The 23,801-nt window shown below is 38.5% G+C and overlaps 1 protein-coding gene across 2 annotated transcripts; it reads right to left on the reverse strand.

Annotated features, from left to right (window-relative positions):
- Window positions 1-7,452: 7,452 nt before the first annotated feature.
- Window positions 7,453-10,491, reverse strand: LOC147626088 (putative transcription factor KAN4). 2 transcript variants are annotated; one of them, XM_086817901.1, is made up of 5 exons: window positions 9,733-10,491; window positions 9,398-9,474; window positions 9,195-9,240; window positions 8,931-9,111; window positions 7,453-7,756 (listed from the first exon to the last, which is right to left on the reverse strand). In XM_086817901.1, the coding sequence occupies exons 1-5, from the start codon at window positions 9,890-9,892 to the stop codon at window positions 7,708-7,710; spliced, it is 513 nt and encodes a 170-aa protein (XP_086674027.1). In that variant the 5' UTR covers window positions 9,893-10,491; the 3' UTR covers window positions 7,453-7,707. The 2 variants fall into 2 exon arrangements, with proteins under 2 accessions (XP_086674027.1, XP_086674026.1); XM_086817900.1 differs by lacking the exon at window positions 7,453-7,756 and adding an exon at window positions 8,177-8,798 and having other exon boundaries at window positions 9,733-10,487.
- Window positions 10,492-23,801: the final 13,310 nt, after the last annotated feature.

A 23,801-nucleotide genomic window follows, 5' to 3' on the forward strand; every position in this document is an offset into this window, starting at 1 on the left:
GCATGTTCTTTAATCTCTGTATATTGACATGTCCAATCCTCTTGTGCCACATGTCAATGTCCTGCACAATCCCATTGCTCTTTGAAAACATGGTTGAGCTCAATTCTGGTATGCCTGCATCCAATTTGAACAACCTTCCTTCCTTCTTGCCCTTGGCAATCAATCTACAGCCATGCTTAAAGTCTTCCACAAAATAGCCATTCTCATTGAATCTTACTTGTAGTCCCTGCTCAACCATTTGGCCTACTGATGCCAAATTCTTTGTAATGGATGGTACATATAGCACTTCTGACATATTCTTCACATTTCCATCATGCATCCTCAAAGGCACACTGCCAACATGTGTTATAAGATGCTGAGTATCATCTCCTGTGACCACATAACCATTTGTATCCAATGGTTGCATCTTCTCAAACCACTCACCATGACATGTCATGTGGTTTGAGGCACCTGAATCCATATACCATGACTCATCTCCAGCATTCTGAGAATCCATTGTCCCCATAATGTGCTTCATTGCAAAAAGATGATTTGAACTCCCATCATTGTTACTAGTAGATGCATAATTTCCATGTTGTGGTCTTCCATTCCTGACATCATTCTGCTTTTTGTAACAATCTTTTGCCATATGTCCAAGTTTGCCACAATAGTGACATTCAATCCCATTCAAATTTTATTGAGGACCTTGCCATCGTCCGCTACCACGAGCACCTATTCCAACTCTTCCCCTATGGGATTGAAATCCACAACCTCCACGTGATCCAAATGATGACTGTGAATTCTGAAAATTCTGATTTGATTGTGGTTTAGTAGACCTGTCATTCCAACCACGTCCTCCACGGCCTCGAGGAGTAAATCTCCCCTTGCCTCAAAAGCCTCTAGATGAGTAAAAAGCCTGATTCCTTGCATGCTCATCATTACTGGATGAGGATGCACCACCTGTAAGACTCATACCACCAAGTCCAAGCTTCAATTCTTCCACAATGAGCAATGACACAAGCTCATTAAAGTCTGGCATTCCTCCCAACCTTACTGAGATGGAAGTGTCAAAAGATTTGTATTCTTTGCCTAAACCACGCAATGTGAGAGCAACCAAATCATCATCATCCATTGGGGCATGGATTGATGACAAGGAATCTGCATAACCCTTGATTTCCTGAACATACTCATGTATACTCCTATTCCTTTGTGTTACACTGTGAATCTGTTGCTTTAGTTGTATCTTCCTTGTACTAGTGTCTGTCTCATACATTCGGCACAATATACCCCATGCTTCTTTCGGTGTATCTGCATCTTGGATGTGAATAAGCAAGGCATCTGTTACACAGATTGAAAAATAATGCAATACTTTCGAGGACCGCTCTACCCATTGCTTGTGAGCCAACAACTGAGCATTATTTGGTTGAGGAGGTAGGAATGGCTCCAGCGGGTCTTCATCCGACACGAGACTCCATAAACCTTTGCCTTTCAAAAAACTCTTCATTCGAAACTTCCACACTTGAAAGTTAGTTCTGTCAAGCTTCTCTCCAACAATCTGTATCGGACCATCTCTCATTGTTGCAAAAATATAGTAGATGTACCCCTTTGACAAGTTGTATGCCGAACCTGTAAAGCTTCAAATCTCTCCAAATCACATCAAATGCTTGCAAATTGTGTGCATTAACATCCCACAATGATTCATCAACAATGTACACTCGATCAAAGTTGAAACCAAATGATACTTCTTCACAAAAAATTTTCTGGTTTTTTTCTCGCCAGTAACCAGTCAAAGATTATGCTCTAAATCCTTCAAATCTTGTCCAAATGCAATGACTCAACTTGCATTGGCTTCCAACACATTGCTCCAACATATCCTAGAAGGGTTTGATCAAATTCTTCAAGGTTAATGAGAACCACCAATTTTTGTAGCTCCCTGGTTTGCCTTTTTTGCATCTGTCAGGTACCACCTCTCACTAAAAGTGCTCTATCTCCTTCAAATCTGATCCAAATTCAAAACTTTTTGAATCAAAAGTTTAGCAACTCCTTGCTCCTTGCTTGTACCAAAGGAATCAGTCCAATTCTCAACAGGTAGAGATTAATGCTTGCATTAGTGAAGCTCTGTTTCTGCAACATAGTTCTGTAATTTTGCTAATGACTGGTTATTGAGTTGCTTCGTGGGATGCACAATTAGAAATGCTTGTAGGAAGAATGAACTATAAACATTTATAGATTAGATACATCATGATTAAACAAGTTAAATACAAACAACTTCAATGTTTCACTTACTTGAAGCATCTTGTGTCAATCGTGGGACTTCAAGCCATATAATTTCTCAACACCTCTCTTCTTTGTCTTTGTGAAGGCAGCTTTTAAACACCTCATGCGCCCCGTTAGAGTACGGAATGTAGTAATGGAATATTTCACCAACTTCTCCCCCTTCTTTATCAATATCCAAGGTGCTCGAGGTAGAATTGTCTTCCCATTTTGTCCCTCCTATGGCCAAGCTCTTTGCATCCTCTCTATGCTTTGTAGATCCTCTCTTACAAGCAAGGAGTCCCGTGTTCCTCTCAAGTGCTCCCAAATGTTAGAGGCGACATTCTTGAAGATGTGCATTGGATCAAGAAGATGGTTGATTTTTAGGCTCATCTAATATGGTAGGCGAAAGAAGATAGAGTACCTTATCAAATAACAACAAATATTAAGAGGATTATCTTTTCATACAAAGCTTGTTAATTGGAATTCTATGTTAAAGATATATTACCTATTCATGCCAGGGGGAGGAGGAGTTTCCACTCCATTCCATAATGCCTTCTAATCTCCCATGCTTAGTGGATGTGGAGAGACTCCCGTCCAAGAACGAACAAATTTGGGATGATGATGAGGGAGAAATCGATGATGATTCTCATATATCACTTTCTTCAAGCTCTCTGGCCTAGATGCCACCAATGATGGACCACAAATAGGACATGCATGGTATCCAGATGTGGAGAGACCTAAACAACATAGACATTCAAGCATGTCAAAAAATAATACAATGATAATAAAGAATCATCATGAATAGAAACCCATTTTACTCACCTCAACACTCGCCATAACCAGGAAAGTCATGCATCGTCCACAACATCAAGATGGTCTTCAAGAGAAAGACTCGTGAAGATGGAGGTCGGCATATGTTATGCACATGGATACTCCAAAGTATCTCAAGCTCATCAATCAAGGGCTCAAGATATATATCCATATTCTTTACCTTATGTTTCCTAGGAATGAGAAGGGATAACATGACATGTCCTTTCTTTATTGCCATGGATGGAGGAATGTTGTAATTCACCACTACCACGTGGCCATATACTGTATGAGGTGCTCTTGATTCCAAAAGAATTAACACCATCCATACCCAATCGTCTCAAATGTCTAGGCTCTTCCTTGAAGCTTGGCCACATTTCCTCGATGTGCTTCCATGCAGGAGTGTCTGCAGGAATTCTCATCTTTCCATCATTGGATCGATGAGAGGGATTCCATGACATGAGCTCTGCAATAGATTTGCACTTGAATACGTGTTGGATGCGAGGAATGATGGGAAAATGTCGAAACACCATACGTGGCACATGTAGACCTTTCAGGTCCTCTCGATATCTTGACTCGCCACACAAGTAGGACACTCTTGAGCCACCACATGTATCCCACGGAAGAGAACACAATCATTGATACATGCATGGATGCAAGTGTAATCCAAGCCTCCAAGAGATGTCACAAAGTGCCTTGCTTGGTGTCTTGAGGTTGGAAATTTATTCTCCTTTGGAAGCATCTTCCACAAAAGCCTATCGACTAAACAATCAAATACATTAATATAAAAAATAATTTCTTCTTATATATCTATAATGGAAGTAGACAATTTATGAAAGTAGAAAACTCACTTGAGAAGTGCATTCAAACTTGCATTGCTCCATCCATAGATTGTTTGCAAGTTGAGCAACTCGAGAGGAGTGCGTAGAATACTGATTGATGAAGAAGACATCCTGCATATTTAAAATTAGAATAAATAATTTTCATCTTTCTATGTGTGTTTAAAAACTATTCTGTTTCATGTCTATAAATGCATTTGTACACGCATCCACAAGCACGTCTATAAACGCGTCTACTCTGCAAAATAGATGCATTTTTAGGTGCGTGTACAGATGCGTTTATAGATGCAAAAATAGACGTGCACTATGGCGAAAAAGACCAAAAATTGAACCCGAGAGTGTTTTGCCAGTAGTTTGACAAAACACAGTTCTTCCAAAAAGCATCCAGCACTATTTCTAATCCTCTCTCACCCTCTCAAGCTTCTAATCCTCTCTCATCCTCTCAAGCTTCATCACTAGGCTGCAAATCTGCTTTACAAAGCACTGTGGAGTAAGAGTTTACCTTGGTACATACCTTAAGATTGTGGTGAGTCTCTTTCTCTTCTTCTTCTTCTTGCTCCTTTTCTTCTTGTTCTTTTTGCTCATCTTGCTCTTGCTCTTGCTCCTGCTCTTCTTATTGAACCCTATTTTTCTTTTGTGCTTAAGCTAATCAAGTGTTTATATAGCTCAATTTTGGACTATTTTACAAATTTTTAGCTCAAAAATCACAAATAACCAAGGAAGGCCTCTTGGTTTGTTTAGTATATTTTCTTAATATTTGATTACTAATCTTTTGTATGTATGCATTACTAATCTTCTTAATATTTTCTTGGTTTGTATGTATGCATTACTAATCTTTTCCTCACCCTTTTGTTGGTTTTGTAGGTCCTCTAATCCTCTCTTTCAACATCACGAAAAAGAGGTAAGTGCTTTCATCTCTTTCCTCTATTATTGTTGCACCCTTGGGTGCTCCGGTTTTTCTTTGTAGGTTTACCCCACCATAAGCTTTATGCATAATGCATGATGCGTAAAGCTCGTGCATGCTTTATGCATAATGCCTCATGATTAAGGCCTTATGCTTAAGCGTTATGCTTTATGCATAAGGCCTCATGCTTAAGGCCTTATGCTTAAGCTTTATGCTTTATGCATAAGCCTTATGCTGTAAGCTTTATGCATATGCTTTAAGCCTTATGCATATGCTTTAAGCCTTATGCTTTCAGCCCATGCATATGCTTTAAGCCCATGCATAAGCCTTATGCATATGCTTTAATCCCATGCATAAACCTTATGCATATGCTTTAAGCCTTATGCTTTAAGCCCATGGATAAGCCTTATGCATATGCTTTAAGCCCACATATAAGCCTTATGCATATGCTTTAAGCCCACGCATAAGCCTTATGCTTTATGCTTTAAGCCTTATGCATACGCTTTATGCCTTATGCAGAAGCCTTATGCTTTATGATTTAAGCTTTATGCATATGCTGTAAGCCTTATGCTTTAAGCTTTATGCATAAGCTTTATGTCTTATGCTTTAATCTTTTTGCATAAGCCTTATGCAGAAGCTTTATGCTTTATGCTTAAGACCTTATGCTTAAGCTTTATGCCTTATGCATAAGCTTTATGCTTTATGCCTTATGCATACGCTTATATTTTTTAATATTTGATTACTAATCTTTTGTATGTATGCATTACTAATCTTCTTAATATTTTCTTGGTTTGTATGTATGCATTACTAATCTTTTGCTCACCCTTTTGTTGGTTTTGTAGGTCCTCTAATTCTCTCTTTCAACATCATGAAAAAGAGGTAAGTGCTTTCATATCTTTCTTCTCTTTCCTCTATTATTATTGTACCCTTGGGTGCTGGGATTTATTTTGTAGGTTTACCCATAAGTTTTATGCATAATGCTCATGCATAAGCTTTATGCATAAGGCCTCATGCTTAAGGCCTTATGAATAAGCTTTATGCATAAGGCCTAATGCATAATGCTTTATGCAAGGCTTGCATAACGGCTTGCATAATGCATAGTGCCGGGAATGAGATGATTCCCGGCTTGCATAACGGCTTACATGCTTTCTTAATGAGACGATTCCCGGGGTCAATTGACTTAAAGAGCCAGGAAGTCTTCATTTCATAATATTTTTTTAATATTTCTTTTGTTTGTATAGATGTGGCCTAGGTCCTCATCCTCTTGTCCCACAGACCCACAGGTTGAGGCTCTCATCGAGTCTCAAAACGACGGTTTTCTAGGGAGGTAGAGGGCATCTTTGGTTGTACTCCCACCCCCGAGCAGTTGGCAGCCTATGGAGCACGCACCCCTTTACCATCAGCCCACAGTTCCAATAGAGTCCCTTGCTAGCTTTACCCTTGCTAGGCACTTCACCTGCCTTTACATTCACCCCTTATTCGTCAGCCCCATTTAGTGCTACAACATCTCCTACACCTGCACCTTCAGGAGATGTCACCTCACAGTCATCATGGCTCTCATGAGAGTGGCAGCCGTCGTCGTAGGGAGGGTAGTCGTGGAGATAGTGGCGGTTGTACCTCACGCCGCACTAGCACTGAGAGTGGAGGTAGAGGAGATAGAGGATGCCTAGGGCAGTGCTTTGGGGGTGGGGATAGTTCTTCAGAGTCACCACCACATCATGGTGATATATCATATTATGATATCACAGATGTGGGCGGCATAGTTGATGACTCTCGTGGGAAGGAGGTGGTAAACTACTTGCACGCCAACTAGTTTTTGCACACTATAAAGACTACTTTATACATTTTAAGCAGCAAAGGAAGAGCCTAGTGGATGATTGCATTAAAAACTGTCCACAAGACGTATTGTAATTCTCACAACCAAGGCTTTAACAGTAGATAGGTGCAACACCTTATGTGGGTACGGTCATGTATGGAGAAAGTTTTGGATATAAAATACAATTTCTCATCTTCTTTAATCAAGTGTGTTCACAAACATTTTTGTGCATATCTATCTTTAATTTAAGTTTTTATGTTGATATCTTTGCTAATCTTAATTCGTCTATGTACAAGCAAGCAAAACCTTAAAGCAGAGAGTTGCGTGCAGAAAATGTAGCTGTACATCTGCAAAGGCAGCTCTCTAGATTTTTTTTAAATTCCAGAGTGGATCTATAAGTGCGTCAATTTATATGTCTATAAGCGCGTCTATATCTACGTCTATATATGCATTTTGGAGTCTATATACGCGTCTATATGCGCGTTTCTATTATTATAGATGTGCATATAGATGCCAAAATAGACGCGCATATAGACGCGTGTCTGTAGATGCGATTATAAATGCGCCTATGGTCGCTAAAAGTGTTTTGACAACATCACATAATCTATGTCGCTAAAAGTGTTGTTATGTGATGTGTTGGATACCATACTTTTACTAACATTAGTCAAGGGACCCATAGTGTCAATAAAAATATCCTTGTACCTTGTAGTGAGAAGAAATTGCCATCTTTTCTCTCTCTCTCTTTCTTCTCACTAATGGGCAACCCGTGCTTCGCACATCTTTTGAGACTTCCAAATTCAAATTCTACCCAAAGCTCTTCCAGAACCTCCAAATTCTTGCCACGTAGCAAGTTTGTGAAACTCTTCCTTTATATAATATAGAAATATAGAGATGCATTGATCAGGTCCAAATTCAATTCTTATAGTTAGGTGTGGCCATCATATGAATCATATATGGTTTGGATGGTCTATGACATAAAAACAACTCCTGCTCTGCCACCCAGCCAAGCATATGGCAGTGTAATGGCACCCATCCTTACCAGGAATGAAAGGTCATTTGAAATCACTTGAAGCGTGCCCGCACGGTTGACGAAGGTGAGAGAGGGACTAGAGTAACGGCGAGTTTTTTATCGTTGGGAGGAGCTTGAATGTGTAACTGCAAAAAGAGTTCCCCATCAATCGACATGGGAATAAAGTCATTTGAATGATTGATTATAAGTATGAAGAAAAAAAAAAAACAACCCATTGGGTAGGGGTATTAAATGCGAGGGGCCGTTTGCATATAAACATCCAATGCAAGCAGGGATCGCGTGTGCACCAAAAGTCCTCATTATCACCACCACCACCACCTTCAATGAATACCTTGGATCCATAATCATCTAGCAAGGCTTGCATTATCCTCTTGATCTGACCATTCAATCATTTATTCGCTCTTCGGTGATTCCAATCATTGATTTAAGGCCATATAGAACATGATCTCCCAGGGTGAAGGGGATGATAGCAATGTAAAATTCTCATAAAACGCAAAATCAACAAACCTTAAGCCAGGAATTATCACAATTCGCATGGATGTGGCTGGCATCAACAAGCACTCCTTGAAGTACAGTACGTAGGTGATTACAATACTTCTAAAAATTGATATAATCGACACTCACATGCAATGATCATATTGGAGAAGCCGAGAATATTACACTCCTGATCACAGAGTTCCAATGGAGATGGTGAGATCAAGTGATAAGCTGTTACTACTACTAGCTCCTTGATGAGCTTGCAGGGCATCCTCATTAGAAGTCGAGTTCTCGCTTTCTTGTGCACTGTGACTGTTGAAGTTAGTCTCATATGAGCTACAAGAGAACTGAATATTATCATTATTATTAGTTGTAGCGCAGCTAGCTGTGAAATGACACAGGCTAAGCGATAAGCTTTTCTCACTAATCTCTTCATTAATCTGGTCATCATCGGATTTCTCATTGGCTTGCGTGGGTGAGTGGATGAGGAGCTGCTCAACTAGAGGCAACTCACGATTTTGATCGCCTCTCAATACATCGTGACGATGATGAGTAGTCATGGGTTGTAGCCAGTTTAACAACTGAGCCGGGCGCTCGAGTCCTTTGCTTAATAGCGTGCAAGGGAAGTTGTCCCGATCATTATCATTGAGCTGCAGTGGATCTTTAAGAGCTGATCTCGTGTAGTTAGACCTGCGTGAGGATCATTAACAAGGTGCCTAATTTGCGATTAGGCGGCTGCCGCGCATAAGACATACAATCAAATTACCTATAATATGGTTTAATGATCGCCTAAGGCTCAAATCAGAAATTATGGTTGATTACCTGGGAATCAGGCCGCCCAACTCTTGTTTCGTGAGTAATGGTGAGTTGCGGGTTGATGATGATGTCTTTGCAGATCGTAGAAAACTGTTAACCCTAGCCTTCGCTGCATCTAAATGCTCGGTTTCAAAATCATCTAGCCAGTTGCGAACCACCTTCCGGCCATGGCTTTGATCGGCGGCCGCTGCATCGATTAAGAGCACATCAGTACCCTTTTCTTAACGACCCTTTTAATTAAATTAACTGCTTGCAGAGCTGATGATATACCTTCTTCATGTACTCCGTTTTCGTCGTTTCTCATGCTTCTATACATCTGCGCAGATTCCATAATGTCATTAAACCAAACCAGTTCATAATTAAACAGCTCAAGGAATTTCATTCACTTCGTACAAGATAATGCAATTCACTAGCTCTTCTTGATTAAAACCCCTTGCGTCATAATTATTTCAGGGTAATCAAATGTTAACTACCTGTAGATGGCTCTTGACATGGGATATAGTGAGCCCTTTCATGTCCATAAGTTGCAACACTGATTTTGGGGTGGCTTCTGCGCAACCAATATCATCTCATCGTCAATAATTATATGTAAACTTAGCTGGAATTAAAGCATATTCATTCAGCGGATATCTTCTCTAGGTGCTATAACAATATCTCCCAAGAAATTAATCAAATTATCCATATCAAACTATTTGATCGAATCAACAGTGCATGAAGCAACCCAATTACTTGTCGATCATGGGAAATTAAAAGCTATTTGAGCAAGATTTTGGACTGCAAAATCGAATGATCGGAGACAATAGCTTACTCTCTTGGCCGCCTAAATGTTGTATGGAGTCCAGAAAACGCTGGTGTAAATCAGCCGTCCATCTAAGCCTTGGTACCTTGGAGCGCAGGTATTGCCTCGAGCCAGAACCGTGTGGCTTCCTCTTGCCTCGGCCAGTACTATTGAGCGCTTTGGAGCCCATTATAACTCTCAGCACTGGCCTGTGTTTTATATAAAAAGTGAGCACTAGTTTGCTTATACAGAGAGAGAGAGAGAGAGAGAGAGAGAGAGAGAGAGAGAAGAAGAAGATTAAAATGAGCTATTTGGATCAACTCTATTCATGTAGCTGGACCTCCAAACAGAAATATCAAAGAAGGTTTAACAAGCCCAACCACTCCACTATTATGTTGCGGATAACCTATTGCAGAAAAATATTCTTAAGAGGGATCACGTGCAGATCAAGAATAATCTACTGCAAAAACGCAGCGCTCATGACTAGAGAAACATGAAAGGTACTGGGTTTTAGCGACTTTTTGCTAATTAGAAGCGTGTGATTGACTCTTCTCGTTTTGACATTTGCTTACACGGTAGAGAAGGGAAGATAAGAGGAATGTAAGCTGCGCAGTTTGATACTGATACAAGTCTACAAGAGAGAATGAGGTGAGAAGGGATGAAATGGAGACGGAGTTTTGTTGGGACTTGGGAGGGCATTAATGACCAGCTCACACGCAAGGGGGAGGGTGTGAAGTTCATTTGGCTTGAATGGTGGGGTAGAAGGCGGCGATGATTGCTGCAAGTAAGAGGAAGAGGTAAAGAGAGAGAGAGAGAGAGAGAGAGAGAGAAGCAATCTGGGGTCGGTGTGTGTGTGTGTGTGAGAGAGAGAAGCAATCTGGGGTCGGTGTGTGTGTGTGTGTGTGTGTGTGTGTGAGAGAGAGATGAAGGAGAGGCGGGGATGATGGGCGGGTAGCCGAAAGCATAGCGTGTTGAACAAAGCATTATAGAATTTGTCGCCCTCCTTTCCTCTATACCTTGGCATTATATACGACCTAAAGTGTAACTACTCAAGAGGCATTGATTTCTCATTTCTGGAATCTGGATAAAAGACATTTCCAACCTTCATTTCAAACAGAAACACAAACCCAACAAAAGAAAAACACTTCTCTTCTCTCCAACTAAAGTGCTTCTCTACCTCCCTTCCCATCTCTCTCCCCAACTAGAATTCAACACACTCTTCTCTAGCTCCCTTTCCCTCTCCTTAATTACCCCAACCACTTCAAGCCATTTCATCCATGTACAATCTAGAACAGTAGAATAAAAACTCAAAGCAAAAACTTGGAAATCAAGGTATGAGTTAAGGAGGGCCATGCAAAATTTAGATTTTCAACGAGGTAGTTGGTCACTAGCCTGTTCAAGCATGTTGGCCTCACAAAAGATAGAGATTCTAAACATCATGCACAATTGAATGTGTCAATTTTCTCATGGCATACTTTGATGTGGTTTTTGATTTGTGCGATGAAAACTACTCATTGAAAAAATGGGCATCTTGTGATATGGAGATGAGATATATAGTATTGGTAAACAAAGAGCTCTGTAAAAAAAAAGGACAATCACGGTCTCACCCTTCTACTATTCTCGAGGAGAGTTCACTCAAAAATAATAAGGGGTTTCTTAAATGGATTTTAAAAAAACAAAACATGCACACTTGTATAAAGAGGGGTCATTTTAAGTGTTTGAAATTCATAGGTAACAAATTTTACAATACCCCTTCAATCCATGTGACATATATAGGTTTTATATGTAGCGAACCCCCAGGCTTCCATCTCATTCTTGAGATCACTTCATTATTTTGAAAGAAAAGGTGAATTTTTTAAAAGCTTGTCGTTTAGGAAAAACTAGGGGCTAATTTTATGTCCATGGTTTTTCTACTAAGGGCTATTTTATGCTAATGGTTTTTCTACAACGTCCTCCAAAGAAACTTGTGCTATTTTACATAAATTTTTTTGCCAAAAAAAATATATTCCCCAAATTCACTAGTTTTGATTAAGTGATAAAGATAAATTCATCAAAAACATATTACATGTCAGCAAATAAGAAAATGATTTAAAAAATTCTCCTAAGGTTTTAATACTTTCATGTTCATAGAAGAATTATATTTACTCGTGTATCTAGGTTTATACCATGATATTGGCCTCTCATTTATTATTACTCTTAGCCCAAAATTTAAAAAAACTTTAGATTGATAAATCTTTTTCTTAATAATTGAACCCTAAGAAAATAAGCCATTCGCAAAGGAAGACTCATATAACTCTAACCATTCTTAAAGAGTTTAGACCATGTAAAGGAAAAATGGACTGCAATTTGGAGATAGTGCTCATCACATGTAAGACATAAATGCAAATGCCATTGTGCAAGCATCATGTAAGATATAAATGCAAATTCCACTATGTGCAAGTCCCTAGCCTTCCTTTCACACCATTATAGCACAACCCTAATCTCCCATTCCTTCTTGAATTCGCTTGTAGATGGAGTAGCTCTCCTTAGTAGGTAGCATACTAAGGAGAGAAAGAAGTTGTTCTTGTCTCTTTCCCACCTTTTTTAGGGGGGCATGTGATGGAGAAAAGTTTGCAAATAAGTTATAAAAGCAAACCTTGGATCCAGAACATTGAGATTTGAAGAGATGACCTACACATTGATGCCATATGTTAAGAATAAGGGGGAAAGTTGTTGGAAGAGTTTCTAAATATCCTTGAGGTATGGATATGGTGACCACATCATGCCCACTTGTAAAACATGTACACAAGTTGTGTGAGACCTCCTTTGCCAATGGGCACTAGTGCCTCCAAAATTTGAGTTCAAGACATTCATCTCAAAGCACCAGGTTGTTATGCCTTAGGGACTTTGAATGTTTTGATGAATATTTCAAGTATCTGGGTGCAAATAACTTGCAAGATAGTTTGTTTGTGTTTTCTAAATGGTCCATCAAATTTTTAATTGAAATTCAAAGTATAAATTGTGCACTTTGAAAAATGTATGCAAAACACACTACACACAAAGATAACATATCATCGTGTTTAAAGATGTCATAACACAATGCTACTTGTAGGGTTTGAGCATGCAATCCCTTTCGCAAGGATACCAAACACCCTAACCAACTGCACTAGCACTTGTTGGCAATGGTCCATAAATTGTATAATAAAGGAATAGGAAATTTAAGAGTAAGATTTGGCTCACTACCATGTGCATGATACAGTCCTCTAGGAATCTTGGGGTGAAGATGTAGAACTAGGCATGGTTGAGAATGAAGTGGGGCCAAGCCTATAGTTGCAGAATGTAGTGAAACATTAAAGGACATTGGCATTCCTCCTTTTAAAAGTTTTTGGAAGACAAGATTAGATAAACCAAGGATGTTCTATGGTGTGGATTCTTGAGAGTGCCACATTTTAATAGGGATATATAGGGATAAAAATAATTGAAAAGAGTAAATTATTTCCAAGCATTTTACCAAAGAAAAAGTTTCCACTTTGTAAATTTAGCTTAAGGGAAAAACACAAAGTATGAATAACCTATACATACTTTATTATCAAGTATACACCATTTACTAGTTTTATTTATTATCATTTCTTCAATTTAATCTCAAGACATAGGGTATAACAAAATGTGATCATCAATAAAGTTAATATTACATGGACACCTATCACGAAGTCAAGGTATTCACTAGAAAATATGTAAGAGAGCACGTGTGTTTGATAGATCAAGGGGTTCTCTTTTTTTGGAGTTCCAAAAAATTTACATAATGAGAGTTTAAATTTGAAAAGAATCGAAAAGAGAAAAAAATTAGTGCAAAAGGGATACTTTCACACATGGAGTGTATCTATATTGCATTTTTTAATGGGTAGTTGTTTCAATAATTAGCCCTTGAATGAATGTGTTTAGTATGTGTTTTTTACATCACAAGAAAGCCCCTCAAACTTCCCTCCCTTCCCCCCCTTCCCGAGTCTATAAGAATTACTACAGTAGGGATATGTTATAGGTGCTTGTGTGCCTTCATTCCTCTAAGTCTTGCAGCTTAAATACATCCTACAAATTTTAATGCTTCAAAAGTATCTTAAAATATTTGTAAAAAAAATTAAGAGGGAATTTTGACCAACCTTGAGTGTTGAAGGTCTAACTCATCTGTTGCAAGGCCATAACTTGCTGATTTAGTACTTGGGTTCCTATGTCTCAATGAGCACCAGTCCTCAAGGCATCTTCATTGTTGACACATTATTGTTAACATTCTAGATGTGTACAAAAGTACAATTCATTCCTAATATTGATTGTAGAAACATGCATACGTTCTAGTGGATTTATGTACTAGGTGCCTCTATACCTCTCAAAAGAAAAACATCAAGTGATTAATTCCTCCAACAAGAGGAAGATATTATTCCTAATATATAAAATTTTGCATGGTCCATTGCTATGTCCTTTGCATGATGGAATATTTTGTAGGATTAAAACGCGTATGAAAGTTTTCTCAACTTTCCTCCTTATAGGCTTGTATGAACAAGTATGGAAACATTAGTTTGAATTCAATTGGATTCAGAATGAGTAATTTAGAAAGATATTTTCCATTTACTAAATTGTTGTTCTTAGGAATTGTTGATATCACATTTGGCTTATTCTGATTGTGCTTTCTATTGCAAGATAAAGGTTCTACCAAAGGCCCACAAGATATGTAGAAAATGAACAAAGCATTCCTAAAGATAGCGACTTTCAATCTAGTTATAGAACGTGAGCGAAATGATTTTGTTGTTCTCGAGTATAAGTTTTCTTTGAAAACATATGCACTTCAAAGAGAATGTGTGCAAAGTGGATATATACACACAAAAATGCAAGGTCTACTACAACGCACATTTGAATTTGGGTATGTGTAAGTGAATATGGGACTACCGACAAGAAGCACTATGTTCTTAGAGTGAGGTACGAGTAAAGATCAGAAGCCCTTAGAAAAAAGGCTTTAGTAATAGCCCCACCATTTCCCATAAGCAAAATCCTCTTGTCAAAGTGATGTGAAAGTAAATCTCAAAAACCCTTAGAACGAGTAGCTCGAGGAGAACCCTTACCAATGTGTGAAGCATTAAATGTGGGGGGTATTTGCATGCTAATATGGCAATGTCCACAAGCATCACACTTGCCTTTTATTTAAATTTTAGTGAGGTACAAGCTACGAGTAAGCATCAAAGGCCTTTAGAATGAGAAACTCTAGTAGCATCCCCAGTGGCCCCCACCATTGCCCCACAAGTATTCCCCTTTAGTGAAAGTCATGCTAGTACATACATCTCAAAAACCAGGAGGCTAGGAGTACACCAAGTGTGTGCCGAACATTGAATCTAGGAACTAGCGTACTAGAAGGGTTGGGATTAATTCTGGGGTGAAAAAAAAAGCACGTGGCATTCGGAATGGTTGGTGTCGAATTACAATTCTAAACATATATAATCCGCTTCTAGAATGTGTGTGGTGATCCAACGGCCAACAGCAAAGTGAAACCGCCGTGTAGGTTCCGAGATCCGAGACAAAAACCCCATTGTAGCCGGATATCCTTCCACTGTTTTAGGTACCTTGCACAATGCAAACGCATCTGTGTAAAGTTCCTACCCCATCTTCCATGTCAATATGTTTCCATCTATCATCATTGTACGTAAATCACTTCTTTTCATACTCCTTTCAAACGTTAAAGAGCCTCCTCTCACACGAGAAATCCATGCCCTCCACAATTTTTGATGCCTTCTCCATGATTTATACATACTTGTCAACCTTTATGATACTATAAACACGTGTCCCTTAGAATGCTTGAAATGTGTGAACATGTTGGCAAAAATTATAGACTTGCATCCCCAATGTTTACCCTTGTGATCCACTCCATTGGGAAGTTTCTCTCAAATAGACCTTGATGCTCTTCGAACTAAAGGCAAATGTGAATTTGCGCTTTTAATCATTCCTAGTCATAAACTTTCCAGGTCATGTTGATGTAAACCCTATCCAAGTTGTTGTATAGTGACTAATGTGCCCAAAATAGTAATAATATTTCACGTTTCACAACTTGAAAGTCTTTTGATTGTAGAAATTACAAATTAGATCCACTTGCTCTAACATTGGTGTTGTGTCATTATATTCACTTATATTTCCCTCATTAAAAATTTAGCAAGAAAACATTGAAAGGCCGTCCACATCCCTTTCTCTACTGGGTTAAAAGGAAGAAGGATAAGACATAATTGTGGTAACTATAGTTCAAGTCAATGTTCAACACATACAATTAATACTTTACCAATCATAGCTCTTACATCCATTAAAATAGTTACATGATAAAGGTTGAAGTATGTGGTCACTTTCAAGCAAGAAAAGCATCATAAACATAAGTTATAATATAAAGGTTGAAGTATATGGTCACTATCAAGCAAGAAAACCATCATAAATAAATGATATTTTTTTCAAAAGAATGTAAAAATTATTTGTATAGTGTGTGCTAAATAATGAAAGAAGTAAGTAGCATACACATAAAAACTTTAAAGACTTTCATAAAATTATTTCAATGGTCTAACTACCATACCTATTTTCAATGAGAAAAAATGAGTGTATATAATTTAGTTAAGGACTCAAGTTTTTAACCACAAGAATTAGAAGAAAATGAATTATATTTTCTATACGATCCATGAGTATAACATAACCTAAGTACTTAGGATTCAACTTTATTCAATATTTGTTTCTAACGTCGCACACCTAATATATGGGTTTTTATTTGTAATTGATTTTAGTAAAATGCAATCACATGCTCCTTTATTGAATGCAATTTGTTTTAGTGAAATGCAAACACATGCTCCATTATTGCATGCAACTTGTTAAAAACATAATGCTTTAAATTTAAAAATCAAAAATTTATTATAGCTTAAGTCAAAAAGTCTAATGTTTAAAGAATTGTTATTTTTATCACACATGCCCTTAGAAGTTATGGTGTGTGTAACTTGCATGTGTGCATATTGATAGTTGATTATCAAGACATACTACATGCATTTAGAACATTATCGTTATTGAATATATTCTCATCTCTATTTATTGTGAAAATATATTAATTTTTTTATAATCATGAGATTTTTTATGTCAAAAAATTACTAGTATTATTGGGAGGACATAAGAACAAAATTACCCTTTTAAAATGGTCAAGTCAAGAGCTTACCTTCGTCTTTTCCCGAAATAAGTGTCTTTCAAAATGTTCAAGTCAAGAGATTACCCTTTAAAATGTCCAAGTCAAGAGCTTACCTTAGTCTTTACCCGAAACAAGTGTCTTTTGGTACTTTATTGTAAAGCACCACAAATGCAACTTTCCTTATGGGTGCACTAGCCTGTCACGTCCTCACTCCATTGCCACACTAGAATGCTCCCATGGCTATACAGGTGAAGGAAGAGCTCTCTTGGCCTAGATAGAGGATATAATACCAGATGAGGCGTTAGCGGTGCTTATTATTGACATTTTAGCGAGACGATTTATGTTTCGTTGCTATAAGCACCACTAAGAGAGGCATTTACAAACACCACTATAAGCACGCTAGAAAAGAAAATAGAATACTCCAAACGAAGTCCACAAAAAAGCTAGTAAAAATTTATCATAGAAAATTATCAAAAATAGTTTTTCTTATAATAGAGAACAACAATTTAGCAAAATGTTGTAAGCCGATAAATATGTAGAAAGGTATACATTGATTTGTACCTTGAGATAGTACTATTGTCAATGCCATCTTGCAACAAATCCATACATTTAAATTGGTCTATCTCTAATTCCATCATTTCTATGGCCCTTATATCAATGTAAAGTTCCTTGAAGAACAGGTAGATGCATTATTATCATCATTATTGGCTTATTGATTTCATTTCATGAAATCAAAGGTAGAAGATCTTCATTTATGGTGCATTCTTACTTTGAATGATTTTGTTCTACCCCTTCATTCTCATGTTTGTTGCATATTCCATTGATCCGTCATGCATTTCTCATTCAATATCTAGATCTTGAAATATAAGGTTATATCGAGGAGCAACTTTGTATTACATAACACCCTATTTGGATCTCTTTGGTCAAGATGAAACATAACCTAGAAAGAAAAAACACACAAAACTTGTATAAGAAAATATATCTAAGACTTTCATTTTAACTATTGAAATAATCTCAATTTTGTAAAAAGTACAAACTTATTCATAATGTTATGGTAGAACCTATTCATAATGTTATGGTAAAAACCTATTCATCTAACCCATTTACTATTGCATGGCATCTCTAAGACATTTAATTTTGTTTGTATGTCTGGTTTTATTATGAGCCATGGATGAAGAAATGTGGGAACTGGGTTCCCCTGCAAGAATATGAAGAAGTTGTTTTGCCCATTGATTTATGCATTAGGTTTCCTAGTGGTGTGGTGGAGGTTGTGAGTGAAAACAAGCATTGGATCCTCTTGAATGTACGAGACCACATTCAGACCATGGGGAGTGAGGATACAAGCAAGGCATGCTTCAAAGTGAAGAACAGAAAGGTAAAGATGGTTAAACTTTTAGTTTGTGTGTAATAATTTCTTACTTGTATGCTGCTAATTTTAGTTTGTGTGATAATTCCTTTCTTAATGGTTCTTTTTTTGTTGGAAGGAGAATGGAGTCTATGACCTTGGTCGGTGTTCATTTGTGATGTAGATGATGTTAGCATGGCTTGAAGCCATGCTATATTTTGATGAAATTTAATTTTGTCTTGTTATATTATGAATGACTTTAAATTTTGGTTTATGCTCAACAATTCAGTTGTCGTCCCATATTTTAAATAAATTTTATGTCTCTTGTGTGTCGATTCTATCCAATGATGTGGTTGGACATGGACAGCTAGGTTTAGGGTTTTGGGTCCTCTATATAAAGAGGCAAGAACTTCATTTTCTCTCTCTCTCTCTCTCTCTCTCTCTCTCTCTCTCTAAGAGACTAGAGGGGAACATAGGAGACACACCTAAGCAATCATTTTCTCTCGCTCTCTCGCTCTCTCTCTCTCTCTCTAAGAGACTAGAGGGGAACATAGGAGACACACCTAAGCAATCATTTCTCTCATTCCATCAACACACACCAAGTAGTGAAGATCCATAGCTTTTCTTCATTGTTAACCACAAAACACAACACACTACATAATGATAAGTTCACACTGAAATAAACCTAATGCTAATGTACACACATGGCCAGTTGGACACGGGCATTATTTTCCACACACACAATGCTAGGCTAGTGTCCAAATACTAATGCTATCCACCAGCTCCCAATGAGCTTGCATTCTCAACACTCCCCCTCAAGCTCACCATGCTATGATCTCATGTACTCCAAGTATGTCCCCAAAGTACTCAAACTTCTCTTTAGGAAGTGGTTTGGTGAAGATATCTATAACTTGCTCTTTAGTCTTTACATATGTCAAATCTATCTTTTCATCCAAACACTTTCTCCCTGATGAAATGATAGTGGACCTCTATGTGTTTGGTCCTCGCATGATAAACTAGATTACTAACCAGTTGTATACTTCTCATCTACTACTCATAGTGTCCACAGTGTATCATGATGTTGTCGCAAATCACCAAATAGGTTTTTCAGATATACCACCTCACATGTAGCCATAGCTTCTTCTCTATACTCTACCTCTATGCTAGATAAAGCAATTATGGGTTGTTTCTTGATGCTCCAACTCACTATAGCACTTCCCATTCTAAATGCATACCCCATTTGTAGACCTCCTGTCTCATAAGCACTACCTGCCCAATCTACATTTGTGTATCCATACACCATCACATCCTTTCCATGCTCATAAAATATACCATAATGGGTAGTGGTCTTCACATATCTTATGATCCTTTTGACAACATCCAAATGTGGCTTCCTAGGACTCTGCATAACTGATTGACTAGTCCCACTCCATAACATAAATCCGGTCTAGCAATGGTCAAGTAAATCAAGCTTCCAACCGTCTTCCTACACATAGTTGTTATGGCCCACCACACCTCCAAGAAGGAACTCAATGCATTCACCTTTGGAAAGATCAATAGAACACAACTATCATGGGGCACTTACCAATGCTTTGAGCTCGTGTCCCTTGAGGTCTCCAGGCTCACTTCAGAAGCTCCAATCCTCCAAGCTCCACCTCCACTCACCATAGAGTTGCTCACGCCACCACAAAAGGCACTCTCTCTCACTCCTCCACACAAGCATACAAGCATACAAGTATAGAGAAGGAACATGTGCTAGAGTACTCTCTCTCAATATCTCTCTCAAGACAAAAGCAAGAACTCTCATAGCATAAAGGGGGATTGTGTCCATTCATTATGAGAAAATGCCTTATATACATTTGGCTCTTATTCACACTTGGGTGCCCAAAACTTACTTAAGGCCTTGGATGGCCAATATCTCATAATGTACAACTTTTATAGTGCCTTTGCATGACACTTATTAGTGTCCTCTAATGTAGGAGCATATTTGTTAATCCAAGATGGGATTAACATCCCCCCTACCTAATGTAGGTTCTGTCCTTAAAACCTATCACCGAGGTCTAAAGACCTGGTCACCGAACTCGTGAACAATAGAAGTTATGGCGTGATTAAAGCTTTTTGAGGTTTCTTTTGAATGCAGTGTGTGATCTCTAGAACCTAGTGTCAACCATATCTTCAAATGTGACATGCATATATATGGGTAGACACCTTAGGTGATGATAATATAACATCATGCCTCTATCACTAGGTCCTTGATTCATGTTGAATTGTAGTTGATCATCATCATATCCATCATGTATTTCTTTAGGTTGATCTATGAGGACCACGATCAATTTCAGGAATCGAACACACTGGCGACAATTGTCCGGTCTGAAATGTGGCGCCATGCATGTATCCAAATCAGCAATTACTTCCTTTGCTCTCCTATATTTGTAAATGTTGCTGGCAAGAATACAGGAAAGTTGTAGTACACATGTGAATCTCTTTGCTTTTCCTCTTGGAACTCCAATGGTGTCCACCTTCTTTTCAGTGGCATAAACAAAGGGTCCACTCTCTATGTTGGTGGTGCACACATATATTGATGACTATATTCTGGAATGGTAAGGTACTCTTTCCTCGATGCCGGTTGTATACCGAAATCTTCTAGTTTGTGGTTGGCATCATTTGTGATAATGGTTGTATATCCCCCTCGTGTATGGACTGGATTAGCCTTTCTCCACCTACAGAAGCAATAACTGATCATGAATGTAACAATTCTGATTTCAAGTAGATCTGCCAAGTGTGGGTTTGCTAGCTTTGTATGTCATGCCACATTTGACCATAATGTGCCCTCTCTAGCACCAAGGGCAATAACTCTTCTAATTCTAGCTTTGGTGCTCGGAGAGGGTATGGTACATATGGCTGCTTCGTTGGAGTAACATCCAAATAGACTTCTGGCACGATCTGTCGAGTAGGTTCAAAAGGTGTTATTTGCATTAACACTTTGAACATTAACTTTGGCTTGAGTAGAGGATTCCCTACTCTGATTAAACCCTCGTACTCAGCAGATAAAGACTCAAGAATAGAATTATTAGTAAATGGCTCAAGAGTATCTTGGGGGGTAGATTGTGACTAACCTCTTTAGTTGGCCGTGGTGGAGATGGGTCGGGTGCCGAAAACTCCTCGGGGCTGAGAATGTTAGTAGGAAAATCTAAAGGTTGAGCAAGAAGTCTAGAAAATATACATTTGGCCTGGGATTCGTTAGTAGGTGGAGCACTTAGGTATGGATTAAGTAATTTACTTGCAACATTTGAATATACAAGGTAAGTTGGATTAAGTGATGAACTTGATGCTTATTCTTGACCCTCCCTGGAAGTAGGGGTGGGTGGCTGGGTTTGTGGAGCTTCATAAAGTGTTGTAGCTCAATGATATCCTCTGGAGATATGTTAGGATACTCAATATGTATTTAATCAAAATTGTAAAGTACGATGGTCAACATGGATTCTAGATGTTTGTGGATATTTTGATATATTTTAAGAATCCAAATGGATGATATAGTGTAGACTCACAAAGATTTAAATGTTGGCTGAGTATTATATACTTCTAACCACCCATGGCTTATGATCCATTGGTAACTACGAGCTACAACCTCGTAATTGGTCGGTGTTTTAGGAATATCATCTAGAACCAACAAGTCTAATTTGTCGACACTATTGTCCAGGATGTTTGAGTTTTGTAGCACCTGACACTAACTACAAAGGTTGAGCACAATGGGGTGCAATGGATAGAATAAAATATCCTTAGGAGGATCAGTACTAGGTCTTCTAGAAAAATCCCCATGATTACAGTAGGGTCAACATCACGTTTTGTATTTTGTTTAATAAGTGTTAATTCTCCTAGGCTTAGATCATCAGACAGATTGATATCATATTGTAGTAAAGAGAGTGTTAGTGTAGACAAAAAGAGAGTCAAAGTTTAAGGAGGGACCCGAGGAGTTACTGGCACAACGAACCTATCTCTGAGGCTCGCTCAAGGAGTAGTCACAACTCCTTGGGCCCCTCCTCAAACTTTGACTGGCAACAAATGAACCTATCTCCGAGGCTTGCTCAAGGAGTAGTCAAAACTCATCGGTTGGTTCTTGTCTTTGGCTGTGTTCCTGGATTGCCAGTTGGTGCTCCAATTCCTATATGCATGAATTCTTGCTGGTGAGAAGATCTCATATACTCATTTCTTGCACCATTTGTTACGGCATCCAATTCTTCAAATCGTCTTGTTGCTACCTCCTGTGCTCATCTGGCCGCACCTTCCATTCCTTGAGCCTTTGTAATCTTTTGAAGTCTTTCCATGGCCAAGGCTTGACTAGCTTGGAGCTTTTGTGTAATCTGCAGTATTGCCTCTTTGTGTGTATCCATCATCTTCTGCATTTCCAAGTTTTTGGTGCTAATGGTCTCATTGAGTGCTCGTACTTTTTTTGCATTTGCTTTATTACTTTGTTCTCTTTATTGTTGGAGTTGGAGCACTCTTTGTTCAGCATCCTTATGGGTTGCAGATAGTGAATTCAGGTTGCCTTGTAGTTCTTCTTCCTTAGCCTGGGAGGTATGTTAGAGCTCCTATAGCTATTTAGCCTAGATGGTTGTTTATTCCTTGTTATGTGCCACTTCTCTTTGAATATGCTCCTTTGTCTGTTCCAACTGCGGTTTCAAGTCTATACTTTCCTTAATTCTCCGTACTAAGGTTTGACTAAGAACAAGATTATTGTTTTCAAGTGTTTGGTATCTCACTTCTTGCTCCTCAGTAGCCTTTAAGCTTTTTAGGATTACATCTCTATGTGTTGGTTCTGCTACTGTTAGATGCTCTTAAAGTGTTTGAACTTTATTGGTTGCATCTTGGACCTGCTTCCACAGTGTTGCATTTTTGTCAAAGCATATGAGTTGTTAGATGATGGCATCGCCACACTCTCTGCTCTTGTTCCCAAAGACAATAACTTATTTTTGCTGCTCCATCTAGTTCAGAGTGTGGCAATTGTAAGAGACCTTCTAGGCCTTCCACAGTCTCATGAAAGAATTTGTCGTAATCCACGTTATGGAGGAAGGATGTCTCTGGAATCCCTTTTGCATCATCCAGACATTGCATCTTACTCAGGCTTGGTGTCTCTTCAATTCTTTGTCATTTCCTTGCATCCTTTATGGAGTGATGTGGCTTCTGCATGGCCTTGGTGCTCTTCTTTTGGCAACTTTTCTTGTTGAGTCTCTTTATGTAGTTCAACAGAAGCAGGTGTATCTGACATTGTTGAATTTTTAAGAGGGGAAAGGTTTTGGAAAATCAATTGTGCCGGACTTGGAGGGGGGGTTTGATGATGTGTCTATGATGCCATCCTGTCTGGAGGTGCTGATATGCTCAGACTTGCTACTTTCTACTGCCCCAGTATTTCTTGGTAAGATGCTATTTCCTGGGCTAGCTCGGCCTCTATTCTTTGTGTTTCCCCTGTAACGTTAGGCATAATTCCTCTCATCTTCCTTTCAACTTTCTTCTTTGTCCCTTTCTTGAGCTCCTTCATGATTTCCTTTGTGTCCATTAATATGGCTTGTCCTTCTTGCATTTCCTCAG

Source organism: Cibotium barometz, chromosome 23 (genome assembly GCF_041138505.1).
Source record: "Cibotium barometz isolate CiBa-2024 chromosome 23, ASM4113850v1, whole genome shotgun sequence".
Lineage (NCBI taxonomy): Eukaryota > Viridiplantae > Streptophyta > Polypodiopsida > Cyatheales > Cibotiaceae > Cibotium > Cibotium barometz.